The sequence below is a fragment of the Leucopleurus acutus genome, assembly GCF_964270905.1.
Source record: "Leucopleurus acutus genome assembly, chromosome: 12".
Taxonomy (NCBI): Eukaryota; Metazoa; Chordata; class Mammalia; order Artiodactyla; family Delphinidae; genus Leucopleurus; species Leucopleurus acutus.
The window spans coordinates 510,103-526,650 of NC_139154.1; the positions used below are offsets into that span (position 1 = coordinate 510,103).

General features: G+C 42.5%; 1 protein-coding gene across 2 annotated transcripts in view; it reads left to right on the top strand.

The window, feature by feature from the left end:
* DGUOK (deoxyguanosine kinase) overlaps window positions 1–15,745 on the top strand; it is a 35,798-nt gene extending 20,053 nt beyond the window's left edge. The window contains exons 3-7 of one of the 2 annotated variants that reach the window (XM_082851901.1): window positions 4,878–5,065; window positions 8,573–8,720; window positions 14,296–14,411; window positions 15,001–15,100; window positions 15,545–15,745. In XM_082851901.1, the coding sequence (XP_082708027.1) occupies window positions 4,878–5,065; window positions 8,573–8,720; window positions 14,296–14,411; window positions 15,001–15,100; window positions 15,545–15,571 (579 nt within the window). In that variant the 3' untranslated portion in view covers window positions 15,572–15,745. Of the gene's footprint in view, window positions 1–4,877; window positions 5,066–8,572; window positions 8,721–14,295; window positions 14,412–15,000; window positions 15,433–15,544 lie in introns of those variants that run through there. The other variant, XM_082851900.1, reaches the window with a different exon arrangement.
* The last annotated feature ends 803 nt before the right edge of the window (window positions 15,746–16,548 follow it).

A 16,548-nucleotide genomic window follows, 5' to 3' on the forward strand; every position in this document is an offset into this window, starting at 1 on the left:
TATTTTGTTATGATCAATGTGGCTTATCCAGTTTCTCACTGAGGAAACTTACTGAGATTTTCTTCATTGACTATCTATGATCAATTTTGATAAGTGTGCCATGGACTTTTAAGAATATGTATTATCTGTAAGGTATATGTAGTTTGATGTGACATATTTTATAAATTCCAAGATGTCATTGATTATAAGACATTATCAATTTAGTGACACTTCTAAGGAATAATTAAAATGTCTATTACGTTTAGTAAGCATTATAAGATGTATCCCAGTTTCAGATATGTGGAAAAAAATAATGATTAAGAGTCTTATCCTCCAAATTCTTATCTTGAGAGTCTACTGTTTTTATTAAATTCTGAGAGAAGTGTACTAAAGTTTTGTTCTTTTATTGTGTTTTGTCTATTTCTCCTTGTAGTTTTAATTGACTTTATATTTTTGTATTTCAGTGCTTTATTATTCCATGTAAAAAGGTTCATGACTTTTTTGTGGAGTCTTTATTGCTTTACTAGTCTTGTAGAATTTAATGCTTTTTAAAAAAATTAATTAAATTAATTTATTTGGCATGTGGGCTCTTATTGGTGGCATGCGGGATCTAGTTCCATGACCAGGGATCGAACCCGGGCCCCCTGCATTGGGAACGTGGAGTTTTAACCACTGGACCACCAGGGAAGTCCCAGTGCTTTTTTTTTCTTAATACAGCTTTGCCACATCTGCATTCGTTTTATTTGCATCTACCTGGTGGATTTTGCTGCCCCTCTACTTTCAGCTAATGTAAGTCATCTTGTTTTAGGCGTTTCACTTATGAACAGGATTTTTAGCTTTTACCCAATCTTAGGGTTTGCCTTTCCTGGGAATTTTTCTCTTTTATCATGATTATGTTTAATTTATTCCTGCCACCTTATTTTGTGCTTTCATCTCCTTTTTTTCCTTTTTGCTGTATTTGAATATTTCTTTCATTTATCTCCCCTTCATTCGTATGGAAATTTTACTATTTTTACTCTACTAGTGGAAACGTTTAAATTAAAAGTATACATGTTTAAGACTCACAGATATAGAAAACAAACTTGTGGTTACCAAAGGAGAGAGGGAAGGGGGAGGAACAAATTAGGGATGTAGGATTAACAGGTATAAACTACCATGTATAAAATAGATGAGGCAACAATGGTATACTGTACAGCACAGAGAATTATAGCCATTATCTTGTAATAAACTATAATGGAGTATAAATTGCAAAAATACAGAATCATTATGCTGTACACCTGAAACTAATATAACATTGTAAAACAACTATACTTCAATAAAAAAATATATATATATAAATGTTTAAACCTATTTATCAATGTTAATGGGGTCTCTATGAAAGAAAAAAATAAATTTTACTACTTTTTTTTATTACTTTCTTCTCCAGACTCCATCCCCCAGGTATAGAAATCTATAGCTTTATAGATCCAGAATGTTTTTACGTAGTGAAATTTCTCTCTCTCTCTCTCTTTTTTTTTTTTTCTGGCCACACCACAAGGCTTGTGGGATCTTAGTTTCCTGACCAGGGATTGAACCTGGATACCAGCAGTGAAAGTACCAAGTCCTACCAAGTCCACTGGACCACCAGGAAATTCCCTGAAATTTCTCTTTTAACTATAGAAATTGGCAGTAAACTTCTTCACCACATTCATAATAATTACTTTATACTTAACTGTTCTACTGGTCATTCACTGACCACTGTCTTCTTATTACTCCTTCCCATTTCTTAATTCTTTATTTTGATTCATTTTCCAATTGGTTGAAATATATTTTAGAGCACTTTTTTTTCAGAATGTGGTTGGTATAATTTCTGAGTGATTTCTTGTCTTAAAATGTCTTTAGTTTCTGTTGTAGGGAAGTGTTATATGGTTCTGATCTTTTTTTTTTAATAAGTAATTAATGTTTTCCCCCTCCTTAAGTTTTTGTTTTGTTTTGCTTTCATGAATTGTTGACATCTTGCTAGGTTATGTCTGGGGGTGTGTGTGTGTGAAAGCTGTATATGTAAATCTATATTAAATCCTTTCTGGTACTTAGTGAGTTTCTCTGGTGGAAAGTCTCACATCTTCAGAGATTTTCTTCAATTTTTTTCTTTGATTTTGGCTTCTTTTTCATCTGATCCGTTCCCCCTGACTATAACTCCTAGTTGTAGCATGGTTTTAAACTTCCTTTCTGTTCTAAAATACCTAGAGATATGTCATGTTTCTACTAGACAGTGATTCTCAGTGATGGTGAAATTTGATGAGAAGGAGACCTTATGAGTAGTGGTCTTCCTCTGCTGATCTCTTTTTTTATTGGGGGTGGCATTTCACCATTCTATATTGGAATTTTATCTCATGAGAAGGAAAATCGTTTGCTTTGGTTAGGTAACTTTGTCTGAGATATGGGTACTGTGAAGTTGCACATCAGTGTAGCCTTTGTTTGAAAAGTTGTTTGATACAAAATTGTATTCACTGCTGTCAGGTAGGACACAAGTGACATTACATCTTGATGTATCTTTCCAGAGAAAAGAAAGAAAAAACAAAAAATACCCTACCACTGTATAACAATGTATATTGGATCTCCTAAACTGTATTTCTTTTTATTTCTTTCATAATTTTCTGCTTTTTTTCTCTTAGTTTAGGGGAAATTTCTTGAGTTGATATTCTGTATGATATTCACTAGTTAGGTTTACTGCAGTTTACCGTCTACTGGTTACTATCTTCATTGGGAGTTTTGTTTTGGCAATTGCGTTTTTCTCCTCTAAGAATGTTCTTTTCATATTGCTCCGTTTTGTTTGTTTTCTGACCACGCCACGCTGCATGTGGGATCTTAGTTCCCCGACCAGGGATCAAACCCATGCCCCCTGCAGTGGAAGTGCAGAGTCTTAACCACTGGACTGCCAGGAAAGTCAGTTGTTCCTCTTTTATGATAGCCTGTTCTCATCAACGTGGCAGTCTCGAGTCCCATTGAGATTTTTTTGTTTTCTCCTGTTTGTGGCAATAGCTCTGTCTCCTGAGAGGCTGCTTGTCCTGAACACACGGATGGGTCCACTCCTTTTGAATTGCTGGATATTTTTATATCCAGTGATTGTCCCTCTATTGTTTATACGTTTGAAGGGATATTTGCATACGTTCTGTAGTTGAAATAGGTTCTTTAGAAATTGTGTAGGCCTCTGTACAGTTTTTTATTCTGGAACAGACTCCCTTTGGTGACCCAAAGCCTGCTGGTAGAATCCCCGCCCAGTCAACCTAGTGCATCTGCCATCGCAGTGCCCTACTCCACTCAGCAGGCTTCCCTGCAGTCTCAGAGCTATGCTGTAACCATGGGCTGCCTCCAGTCTCTGGTGACACCACCGGAGACTCGAGTAGATTCAAATTTGTCCTCCTGCTTCAACCTCCAGCTCTCAGCCAGGGGCCATTTGTGAGGCTGGTTTGTGTTTGTGGGTTGCAGAATTGAAAGCAGGGAAGTTGTTTTGTGATCCACTCTGCTCTACACACATACTCTGCTGAAGGCTTCCATAGCATAGGACCCCTCTTTGGAATCCAGGGGTGATATTTAGCCAAACTGGACCACTTGTGGTTGTCTAACCTTTCCCCCCACCCCGTGTATTTTGGTCTCTACCTGAAATACTTTCTTCTTAATCCCCATTTCCATCTGTGGAGATTCTATGTATCATTTACTTCCCAGCTTAATGCCACTTTTTTCCAGAAACTTTCTCAGATTCCCTCCACCATACCGTAATCACGCCTTTGTTGTATGTTCTGCTTTATAGTCTAGCTCTCCATATCTTTGTCACCCCCTTTCCGTATGCATTATGAGCTACTTGAGTTTGGGAACCATGTCTTGCTTGCCTTTATATGGAGAAATATTAGAATGAAGAAGTTAGAGGAAGCCAGGTTTGAGTCCCCATTCAACACTTACCATGAAACTTTGGACAAGTAAGTTCCTTAACCTTTCTGAGTGGATGTTCTCCTCAAGAAAATGGGCATAACAGTAGTACCTACCTCATGATGCTGTTCTGAAGATTAAATGAGATAACATAGCACAGTGAACATTGAGATAAATCTTAGTTTTGTTTCTGTACCCCTTACAGCACCTAGCTCACGTAGCATCTTATCCACACAGGCCTTCAGTTCATGGTGACTGAATGAACGCAGATCAGAGTGCTTTTCGCAAAACTCACTTTTGGGTTGAGTCAGTGGCAGAGCCCAGGAAAGAATCCGGGGTTCCTGAGTATCTTAGACACGTTCCCACCTGCACATGCTGAGTAAGTGGGTCTTCACATGCCTTTCATAAAGTGTCTAGAATCGAGGAGGAGGGATTTGTTTGTTTTTGTTCATTTGTTTGTTTAACAAACTGTAGCCTTGCTATAAGAGAGAGAGAACTCGGTTTGGTTGGTTGGATTTTCAAATAATCAGTTACTTTCTTGTCTGGGTTGAAGTTTTAGAAAGAAATAGCCACAAATGGAAGCTCAAAAGAGAAGCAACATAGTGTTACGGTGGAAATATCTGATTCCAAGTAGAGTTTCAGATGGTTGTTGATTGTTAAGTCCTCCTCCAACATGCTCCACAAACCCACCAGTCAGCGAATGTGCTAATTCTATGGGTGGTTCTTCCTCTGCTGTTCTTTGGTATGCTGAAGGTGGCATGTCATCTCCCTCTGTCAGATTCTTGTCTAGTAAGGTAGGAAAATCTCTTCCTTGATTATTTAGCTTTGACTAAGCTGAGGGATGTGATTATATCTTTTTAGTGGAAGGAAACTTTTGTAATTGCATCTCTCATTGATTATTACACTTGTGGGCGGGTGGGTAGAAGGGCGGTAAACACTGTGAAGTAAATATGCCTTCTAGGAAATTCTCCTCTTTCATAATTTACCTCTAGGCCTGCACTGCCCCCAGTCTTGGAAACTTGCTGGATATGATGTACCAGGAGCCAGCACGATGGTGCTATACATTCCAGACATTTTCTTTTATGAGCCGCCTGAAAGTACAGTTGGAGCCCTTCCCTGAGAAACTCTTAGAGGCCAAGAAGGCAGTACAGATCTTTGAGAGGTCTGTATACAGCGACAGGTAAGACCCTGAGCCCTCCACCAGTCACAAGCTCTGTGCTTAGCGCTGCATGTTTTCTCCTCTTGCTCAGACTCTGCACTGCTCTTGTCATTGAAAATGATACTTGAAAAAATTGTCTTTTTAAAGACAACACTATACAGATTTGTTCAGACTTATAATTTCACAGTTACCATATATGTCAAGAAAGGAGACTGTGTTTTTCATAATCTGAATGCATTTAATTTCTCACATTGGCACTGATTATGTTTCCTTATTCTTTTCTAGCATAGAAGCAGGCGCGTAGCTACCTAGTATAACCATTACATGCTAAAAGGCACAGAATAGACACTTAAGTAGCAGCATATGTTCTAGCAAACCAGATGAATCAGTGGTTGGTTATCACCTGGGGGAAAAAAGCAGTCGGAATTAAAATGTGTTCCTAAAAATGATAGAAATAAATTTATCCTTTTTTTAAATTCTTCAAGAAAGGATTTCTGAGTAGAAATAGCAGATTTGTAAAACTGGCTCCTATCTTGGATTTAACCTTTTTTGATCCTTTGTTGTGTGGCAGGGCTTATTGTTGGCCAGAATCTGTAAGAGACATCCAATCTCTTACAGGTCAGACGAAGAGCATCATCCTGACCACCTGAGGGAGTGAGATGAGGAGTCACTTTTAAAGAAAGCTAGCAGATAGCTTGGGAATTCAGCCCGTCTGTTCTAGAGGAGCTAGTCCATCTATGCTCTGGAATTCCTGGTTCTGCCACAAAACCAGTCTGTGACCTGTGTATAAGCCATTTGAAGATGAAGTGAGGGTGCCTTAATCTGGACATCACTGAGGGTTTTTTATCTGAAGGTTATGAATGACCTCTGTCAGTGTGAAATGGTGGCATGATGGTCTATCTTAAGCCCCTTGAGTTATCAAAATGGAAAATGTTGCATTTTTATTGTCCACTCACTTCTGAAAACACTAGATTGGTTACCCATTTAATTCCAAATTAGAAAAACTAGGTCTGCTCCTTAGTGCTCCCATAAAGCCTCCTGGAGGGAAAAAAATAAGAATACATTTGTAAATGTATTGTGATTTTTTTTTTTAGACATTACTTAAAAATCATTCAAGATATGTAAAACAAACCCTATAGACTAGGCATTCCTTCTCTGTGGACCCCAAGAGAGAGCCTACTCTTTATAAAAGCGAAATATGTGAATTATAAATGGTTGGGCTATAGATTTTAGTTCTTTTTCAACTGTTGGATATCCTACTACCTATTTTCCTTTCCCCTCTCCCAAGCCATGCCTCTTGAATTACGAAGATGAATTACATATTACTACCTGCTTGGAAACATTCACCATCTTTTTTTTTTTTTTTGGCCTCGCTGTGCAGCATGTGGGATCTTAATTCCCTGACCAGGGATCGAACCCGTGTCCCCTGCAGTGGAAGCTCTGAGTCTTAACCACTGGACCGCCAGGGAAGTCCCTACCATCAGTCTTTTGATTTCCAGCCCTTTAGTGAGATAGACATGTGAGATACCCCTTAGAAATAGAAATACTTTGTTTAGAAGGTACAAGACCTTGGGACTTCCACTCCTTTAAACATTTATCCATTTATTCATTTGCTCAGCACAGATTTGTTGAATGCCGCCTATGTTTAGGCACTGGACAGCAGCAGTAAGCAGAGCAGACCCAGTCCTTGCCTTCACGGTGACCTTAGTCTAACAGGGAACTTTGAGACTGCACGTGTGCTCATGTGTGTTATATGTGTTCCAAAGGAGGAACATGGCTTGTTTGGGAGAGTGGACGACAGGGAGGGAGAAATCTAAATCTTTTCTGTTTGAGTTGAAAGAAAATAATAGCATGTGGTTTTAGAGCAGGGACCTTTATGCCTAGGTCCTTAAGCTGGTTCTTCCCTGCAGCCCCTGCATTCGGGCTGCAGGGTTCCCTCCCCTCAGCAGTCAGCACCACGGCCTTCTATGCCCTCTTGCCCCTTCACCACCAGCTCTGGAGAAATAAAGAAGTGCTCATCTTCAAAAAGGGTGAGGGCCCTTTTATAGGACTTATTAACAGATATTTACTTTCTCTTTATAAGATCTTAATTTCCATCTTACCTGTGAAGAAGCTGAAAACATTTTTCAGATACTGAATTAGAAATTCGCCTCTTTTCTTTGTTGCCTTCAGCTAGGCTGTAGCTAAGCCATTTCCAGACTGGAAGAGTTGACTTCTGGAGCTCCCAAATTAGTGCCTTCATAGCCTAATGATGAAGTAGTTACAGTGACAGCTAAGGTGTCTTGAGTACTATGTGCCAGTCACTCTTGTAAGCACCTTGTAAGTATTACGTACAGTCCTCACAACTCTGTGAGTTACGTTCAACTGTTATCTTTGTACAGAGGAAGAAGCAGGCTGAGAGTTTGATGTCTTGCCCCTGGTGACACAGCTAGTGAATTTTGAAGCCAGGCCAGACTCAGGAGTGTGACTCTGCAAGCCATTCTCTTATTGCAACACTCGCAGCCTTGCGGTGTATACTTCCCTGAGCCATTCATAGATAAGGATTCTGAATTTCATTTTCCCAGAAGTAGCCAGTTGCTGAGCGTTGCCTTAGAAACTGGAGTTCATTGTTCAGGATGTAAATTGTGTTTTGTATCAAGATGCCTGAGGTTTGAAAGCAGAACTGACCCTCCTGACATGATGGTTTCTAGTTAACTCTTATTTCCTATTCACCAGATCCTCCTTTAGTTATGGAAGTAAGCAAGGGGCAAAACTAGTTTGGTTTTTAGATTTAGCTTTCTTGTATCTGGATTAGAAGCTCAGAAGCGGAGGAAGCAAGAGCTTATATGTGCTTGCTTTGGAGGAGAGTCTGCTTTCTTGGTAATACTGCAGTTAGTAGGAAGTGCATTTACTGCTCCATAGGTGACACCATTTAAATACAGTTCCTGCTCTACTTCTCAAGTAGGCAAAAGGTTGGCTCAGTAGCCTGGAGACTCAGAAGGCTTGAGTCCTTAAATTAAAAGTGGTGGGTGCTTTATACTAGATTGGCTTTTTGTTTGGGGGTTTACTTGCAGTAATAATAAGGAAATCTTAAAAGTTTGAGCTTGCATGCAAGTTTGAGTTTACATGCACCATTTGCTATATGTTTTGACTGGTTTCCAGCAGGGAAAATTGTTAGCGACCAATGATATTCTCTTTCAGTGTTCCTTTTCTTCCAGTGGATTAATCCATCCAGAGAGCTGTGATTTTGGCCTCTAAAGTCTAAATTCTATTCTCATCTTAGTGTTGAGCAAGGAGGGAGAGACATAGGTGAAGAATTCAGATTTCTTAAAGATGGGTGAGGAACTAGAAAGGTTAAGTGTCAACTATACTTCAGTTAAAAAAGAAAAAGAAAAAAAAGATTGATGAGCTAGAAAGGTTAAGTGGTTTGGACAGACATGGAACAAGTTGGTTATTGATTTTTTTTTTTTTGCTTCTCTCTTTCTTTGGCCTTTCATTCCATTTCCCATTCTCCTCCCCTCTCCCCATCCCACTTACATTTCCAATCAGGTATATCTTTGCAAAGACTCTTTTTGAAAATGGTTCCCTCAGTGACATCGAATGGCATATCTATCAGGACTGGCATTATTTTCTCCTGCAGGAGTTTGCCAGCCGGCTCAGATTACATGGCTTCATCTACCTCCAGGCTGCTCCCCAGGTAACACAGAATTTAAAGCCTTAGACTTTAGGGCCATATGAAACTTAAGAGGTGATGTTCTCTGAGCCCCTGATTTTCCAGTTGGAGAAGGTCGATTGTGGGTATTACCTGGAGCATGGAGAGCAATGGATGAGTACCCTCCCATCCTAGCGTGAGCCCCCACAGGCTTTCTGAAGCAGAGTGCTAAAGCCAATGACTGTGCATAGAAAGTGTCCTTCTTGAGGTAGCAACCACACAGAGAAAATTGGGCTTTATGTTTATCACCAGGGTCTGCAGGTTCGACCCTCTGATCAGCTAACCTGTAGCCAGTTGCCTCAGCTTTTCCTTCCCTCTAACTGGGTCATCAGAGTCTGTGATGGTCTTGGTGGTTTCCTGAATAGCATGTCAGGAGGAGGAAAAGTGTTTCCTCACCTCATCCTGATACCATCCTAATTTATAGTCTCCTTTTGAACCTTAAGGGTGCCACTGGTAAGGCAAGATGGGCTGTGGAAGTTGCATCCCATGACCCTCTGACTTGGACCGTGGAGCCAGCCCAGCACACAGTAGGGTGATGTTATGGCAGCAGCACTGGAGTCTCTGGAGACAGCAGTGGTCCTTAGCTCTGCCAACAGGCAGTGAGTGTGCGCAGGCCCTGGAAACCTTTCCCCAGAGGGGTCCTTGTCTGTCAAATCCAGTGTCTCAGGCTAGTGATCTCTAAGGGCTCTTCTGGAGTGGGAGTCAAGGCAGGGGTTATTTTTTGAGGGATGTGTTGTTCTCACCTTTTTAGACAAATATCTGACATACAGTCAAATGCCAGATATACCACATTATCTTAGGAGGGAAAGCTCCGTTCAGGCTAGAGGCCGTGCTTTTAGAGACAGGACTGAGTCTTGTGGAAGGGGGAAGGCTGAGAGCAGATTGACTGATCAGAAAATGGGTGGGAGAGCCCCAGTTGCACAGGCTCACAGGAGCCAGAGACGAGAGGACCGGATGGAAGGGCCTGACCAGGTTGAATGCCTTGGGTGTGACAGGGACCAGGTATTGGGGCTCTTTGTGTCAGGAGCTTCTGAAGATTGTGAGGCAGAAGCTAGATCATAGGAGGAAATAAAGAGATTACACGGAAGTAAATAGGGTCTCAGGTTTAAAGTGAAACTTAGCTAGAGATGCAGTGAAGCCAGAGGGCTCAGAACCTGTGAAAATAATGAAGCTGAAAGTGGCTGCCTTGCGTATTTATGACTTCTTGCACAGTAGTCTTCATTGCCTGGGAGCAGGAATAGAAGAGGCCAGTTATGAGGGTGACTGTACCGTAGGGGCAGGGATTGGTGTCAGTGATTAGGGGAAAAGGAGACCCCTGCCAAAAGGATGGTTTGAAGTAGCTGAGTGTAGGGTTCAGGGTGAGAGGAAAATCCTGGCCCCCAAGAGGGCTCATGGATGAGTAAGAGCATTGTGGACTTGAACTGAGTGAAGATTGTGGTTGGATTTTGAAGAGGTGACAGGTTTCCAGTAGGAGTTCATGGGATGGATAGTTGAAAGCAGAAGTAGGTTGAGGGGCTAAGCATTAAGAGAAGAATTGAAAGTACTGACCTAGCCTTTTCCTGGTTCCTAACCTAACCTAACCTAACCTGCTGGGACACTGGGACCCAGCAAGGGAAGGAAGAACGTCTTCCTTACTTCTTTGTGTACTTGGAATGACTTTGTGAGAAGAGACAATGATGATGACAGTGGTGGTGGTGACTGTTATTTTTATGGTGTGGCTGATACATCTTTTTGGAGAGACGAATTGGGGTATTTCAGCTGGGGTAGAATAAGGGTTGAAGGATTACTGCAACTTGATGGTAGAAAAAAATAGCTTATTCATTTTGATATTAAATGGGGATTTTGGTGCTATTTTGATGGCATTAGAGCCAGGAACCAGGAATGTCGATATCCTTCCCCTGAAGTCACCACTGACCTCTTCTGTGAGACCCAAAGGGAACTATATCTAAGAGAGAGCAGAACAGAAGTGAAAACATCTCTGTGTAGAAAGCTGTGCAAGTGCTCAATCCCCTGGCAGATGCTACGTTTAGAGCTCGAGGGATGGGCTCAAGTAGGGCCTTTTGCTCCTTCCCACCTACTCTCCCCTAAATTGTAAAAAGCAAGCGAGCCAACAGTAAAATATCAGAAGAGAAATGGCTGGGCCTCAGTGCCCCATGGAATCGGGAAGAGAGAGTGCAGCTGGCCAGTGTGCCTCCAAGAGCCAGGCCGTGTTTGCAGTCTGGACACAGCGTGCTGCAAAGGCCTGGGAACAAGTGGCACCTGGATGCTGGGCTTGAGAAGCACAGCGGCCAGACCCACTAGCAGTCACTGTCCAGTTGCTGTCTCTGACTTCAAGCAGTCCGAACAGCAGCTCTTCCGGCGGTGAGGATGCAGCGGGCAGGGGAATGAAGGGGCAGCTGCCATTTCCAGCTGCACTGTCTTTCCTATTCACATTCAGTATGTCCTCCCCATGAGGACTGAGGTAAAGAGGGACCAGACTAAAGCACTGTCTGCACAGGTTTTTTTTTTTTTAAAGAACTTGTTGTAACCGTATCAGTAAAGCAACAATTATGCCAAATGCTCAAAATAGAAGTTTACCTAGGCTTCTGGAGGGAAGAAAAGTTTGCTCTATTAAGCAAATTAACAGTGCAAAGGGAAATGATAGCCCAGTTTAGCAGGCGAGACTTTAGCATCAATGTTTGCCTGCCAGCAATGAATGAATAATTACAGCTTTTATAAAAAGAATTGCTCTGCCCTGTGTATAATTGAAACCATAAAGCCACATTCTAAAAAATACGCATTTTCATTAATTCTGATAATATTTTTCTCTCAGGAAAACTAGGTAGCTTTGCTATATTTAGAAATCCTGAAGCTACCTTGCTGGCAGGAATGTGAATTGGTCAGCCTCTAAGGAGGCAGCTTGGCAGCCTGTACCAGCAGTGCACATACTTTTGACCTATTAATCATGCTCCTTGGAATTTACTCCATAAATATGCTCCCACATGGGCAAAATGGTTCATGTGCAAGGCAACATTGTTTACAATAGCAAGTTATTGTAAACAGCCCAGTAGTCATCAGTAGGGACCGGTTGAATAGATTATGCTCCATCCATGCACTGATCAATTCTGAAGTCATGAAAAAGAACTAGAAAGTACTATACTGACATGTGACAATCTTCAAGACATATTGTTAGGTAAAGAAAAATAAGAACTAAGTGCGTGGTAGGAGACCTTTTATATGTATGGGTTTTTTTTTTAAAGGTGGGGTTAAGAACGTGAAATGTGTGAATCTCTCTGAAAGCATACAACAAGTCACTAACATCTGTCATCAGTGGGGTGGAGAACTGGGTATCAGGAAGTCAGTGGTGTAAAGCTGTGTGATGGGCAGGCAGGGGAACAAGGGGAGACGTCTGGGAGCAGTCAGTGATGAGGATGCCAGTAGGGGCAGGAGGACCGAAGGAGAAAGAGGAGGTTCAGAGCCAAGGAAAGCAGAAATGGAAAAGAGTCAAGTAGGAGCAAAAGGCCGATAGAGATAGACTAGGTCAGAAATGAAAACGTTCAGTGAGTATGTGCAACAAATATTTATTGACCACCTGCTCTACCAGGCCCTGCACTCAGCCCTGAACCAGACGGACTCTGGCCTGCCTCCTGGGTCTCCCCCAGTCATTGTGCCCTTAGAGCACCCTGTGCAGACCTCCCTCTGTCACCTGATACAGCTGAAATACCACTGGGGGTCTGTGTTTGTCCAGGGCCTAGCGTAGCGCCTGGCTCGCAGAGTGGTGCTGAGTAAGCTGGTACCAGAGATAAAGGCAGAGCCCTGCCTCTTCCGGGAAGCGCCTCTGACTGCCTAAGCCCAACTGCTGCCTCCCTTATCTGACCGCTGCACTTAAGATCCAGACCTCCCAGTTCAGCACTTGATTTGCTATTTTGTGTATGTCGTTTTACTTCTTATCTAACTAGATTATAGAATCCCTAGGACAAGGACTTCAACTAAGTTTAGAGCAGTTCTTAATTCAGGGGAAAGAGATGAAAAGGGGTAAGTGCTAAAAGTATTAACATGTTAGATCTGTGTTAATCAGTTTGAAAAGTTGGACATACGATCATAAATGAAATGTGTTTATATGATTTTCTTTCCTTAGAGGAAAGATGGGACAAGAGGGAAACAGCAAAGACTCTGCATCTTTAGGGCTATTGTACCCTACGTTTGGGGATAAAGTTTACATTTGGGAATAAAGTTTAAATGTTTGAAAGAGAGAAGTCCTAAATCAGTGAGTTAATCTACTTGTTCTTCCCAGGACAGATGACATTGAATAATAAAGCATTTGCCAGGGAGAGAGAGGAAGGAAGGCAATTCAGGCAAAGCAAACATTCAGAGCAAAAGTTTTGAGATGTGAAAGAGCTTGATCTGTACCGCAGTCAGGAGGCCAAATCTGGCTGAAGCCGTGGGTCCAGGGGAGGAAGGAGCTAAGGAAGTTGAAAGTGGAGAGTTAGGAGGGGTGGCCAGACTCTGGAAATGGCCTTGTATGACCAGTAAAGGAGAAGCTGACATTCCCTGAGCCATTGTGCTTCAAACTTTCTGATCAGAGTGAAATTATGCACACTCTGGAAGGGGTGGAGGATGGAGAGTTCGTCTCAAGCCTCACTTTTTTTACTTCTTTACCTTTGACCTATGCAGAATTTGCATTGTGCCCCGGAGTGAGTGTTTGATATGATATGAAAGAGATGTTTCAAATTACTTACCCTTTGGTAAATATGATGTTCCTCATACTTCCTTGAATCCGGGCTGAAGATGATAAGGACCCTGTGAGGTATTTTGAGCAAGGAGAGTAATACCGTTACAGTCAACCCTCCATATCTGCAGACACAGACCCCACTGATGTGGAGAGCCCACTGTCATTTCATACACATAAGGGACTTGAGCAGCCTTGGATATTTGTATCCTCAGGGGGTCCTGGAACCAACCCCCCCTTACCACAGATACTGAGGGACAACTGTATATTGCGATACTCTGGAAGGGTGGACTGAGCAGGAAAACTGGGAGGAAAGACAGCATTTGCCAGGAACTTGATGGGCTCCCTCTGTAAATCTTCACAGCAACCCGTGGGATTGATGAAGGGGGAGGAAATGGAAGCCCACAAAGCTTGCCCCGCTGCTGCCTGGTGAAGACGGGAATTTAACCCTGGACTTTGAGACTTTAGGGCCTGTGCTCTTTCCACAAGCTTCACCGCTTCCGGGAGGCAGGGAGCCAGAAGGCGCTTGCTCGTAGTCCAGGTGAGAGATGATGAGGCCTGACCAGGGCAGAGGTGAGAGAGGCAAGGTGAGAGCCAGCTGAAGAGAGATTAAAGAGAATTCGGTGACTTCCTGGATGTGGCTGGGAGGAGGAAAAAAAGGTTAATCCCAGGTTCCCAGGGTAGATGATGTTTGTTATTAACCTGTGATTGAATAAACAAACAAGGCAGCAGAAGCAAAGTCGTAGTGCTCGTGCCCAGGATAGACATGGCAAGTGGGTCTGAGAGCACCCCAGCTTTTGTAACAGCTGAAATAACCAAAGAGCTCAGCAGATCCTGGGGATTGTCTTTCAGGTTTGTCTGAAGAGACTACACCTGAGGGCCAGGGAAGAGGAGAAAGGAATTGAGTTGGCGTATCTCGAGCAGCTGCATGCTCAGCATGAAGCCTGGCTTGTCCACAAAACAACCCCGTAAGTGGAGAAGAGAGCAGCAGTGGACAGAGGCCTGCCTTCCTGCAGCCAGCCAGGAAGTTCAACATGCAGCCCCTTATGCAGGTTCAGAATGTGCTGGAAGTGGTTGGAATTGTCAAGCATTATCCAAATCAGAAGTTTAATATTGGATATAATCTATATATTCCAATAAACTTCTGATTAGATTCTATTTCTCCAGCTTTTTTGTTTTCTGACATTCCCTGACTGACCGTGGTGATTGATTATGATGACATAGTTGGCTCAGGGTAAAGGGCTGAAAAATTGTAGAGAAATTGTCAATGTACTAAGTTGACATTCCTAGTTTCAGCCTTTCCTCCCTTCAGGCTTGGTGTGGTGTCCATTTAAAATGTTTGAGGCTCTGACCTTCAGTATCAGTCTCAAGACTAAAGAGGAATTTCAGCCTCATCTTCCCAGCCAACTTTATGGAATTCTTTTTTTAAACTACTGTTTACATGAAATTTCCTTAAGAAGGTATGTGACCTTAGATCTGTTCTGAATTATTAAAACTGGTGAGTATGTGAAACCTGCCATCTTTTTTCTGTTCCCTAAATGTTCATGCTTCTTATAGGCTCTACTCTGAGGCTCTGCTGAACATTCCAGTGCTGGTATTGGATGTCAATGATGATTTTTCTGAAGAAGTAACCAAACAAGAAGCGCTCATGAAGAGGGTGGGGAAGACCTTAACTCCTGCTTTCTAGTAGATTTCCTTTTTGCACTTTTATTGCTTCAGACTTCAGTATGGGCCCTGTGCATTGTGCCTCAAATTGCATTTCACACTCCAAAGCCTGTGGGGCCTTGTAGAAGTTAGTAATATAATCCCTATTCTCTAATATTTTGGGCCAATAACTGTTAAATACTTGACTTGTAATATGTGCTTTCCAGCTGACTCCCTCCTCTAAGGTATTCTAGAACTAGGGAAATGAGACTTCTGGATTCTATCCAGCTCTGCCACTTGATACTGTAGGACCCTGGGCAGGTCACATTTCCTTTCCATACCTATTTTCCCTTCCTCACAAAAACTCATGGGCTTGGCTACATATGCATTATGGATGGACTATTGTGTAGTCTTCTGAAAATGTGAAATTAACTTTTGGTTTTTCTCTTTCCCACAGGTAAACACCTTTGTAAAGAATCTATAACCAGTACCAGGATGTTCTAGCTGTGATCTGGGCTCTCTGACTTTTTGAAGCCAGAAGAATACCAAGTCACCCACCTTCCCATCCCCACTCCCATCTCCTTTTACACCTAGAGTGCCCTGACACTCGGGGGTTAGGTTTCTATTACCCTTGGACCCTGCCTTTGTCTTCCTTTATATCTCAAGGACTTCTTAAATAAAGTCTACATTTTTGTGGATTTTGCTATCCAGTTGTTCATTTATTTCAGCGTGTGTCTACCGGTGCCTGCTCTGAGCTCCCCTCTAGCCTGGCCATTTTCACGTGAGAAAAGTCTTTGCTTTTCTTCTTCTTGAATCCTTCGCCAGCCAGACTTCCCTGTGTGTTCACTGGCTCCTTCTGACATGCCAGGGCGGGAACTGCTTCTACGACCCCTAACCAAGCTCTGCCTTAGTCATGAAGAAGGGAAGTAAAGTGACTCAGGAGTGGGTGGATGCTCAAGTGTGAGTCCCCAGAGCCAGGAAATGGAGCCCAAACTCCAGGAAGCTCCTCTGTCTCTTCCCATCCAGCACTCTTGGTTTGGGGGATGGGGTGGGGATTTAGACCTTTGTCTTAGAGCTGAAGAACCTGGATGAAAGAAAGGGAGGGAAGGAGGGAGAGAACAAATCATGAGCCTAAAAGTTCAGCATCTGATATTTAGGGTTCGGTCATCCTGGCACTCTGGCCTGCTCCAAACACCTGACCCAGTGAGTTTCAGGTGACCTTAATGGAGTGAATCTGTCTATGCTGGAAAGAAAGAAAATAATCTTTTGTGCTGCACTTCAAGCTTCAAGGACAGTTTATTGTTAAGAGAGAAAAATACATGGCTCTATAGAATGGAAGTGCTTCATTGAAAGAAGACTGCAGATCCACGATTCACCGGGATCGGAATTCCTGCACTGAGCCCTTGACAGTTGCACAGGCCCGCAGGAAAATGAATGAGCTTGGGACCCAGAGTGTCCCAG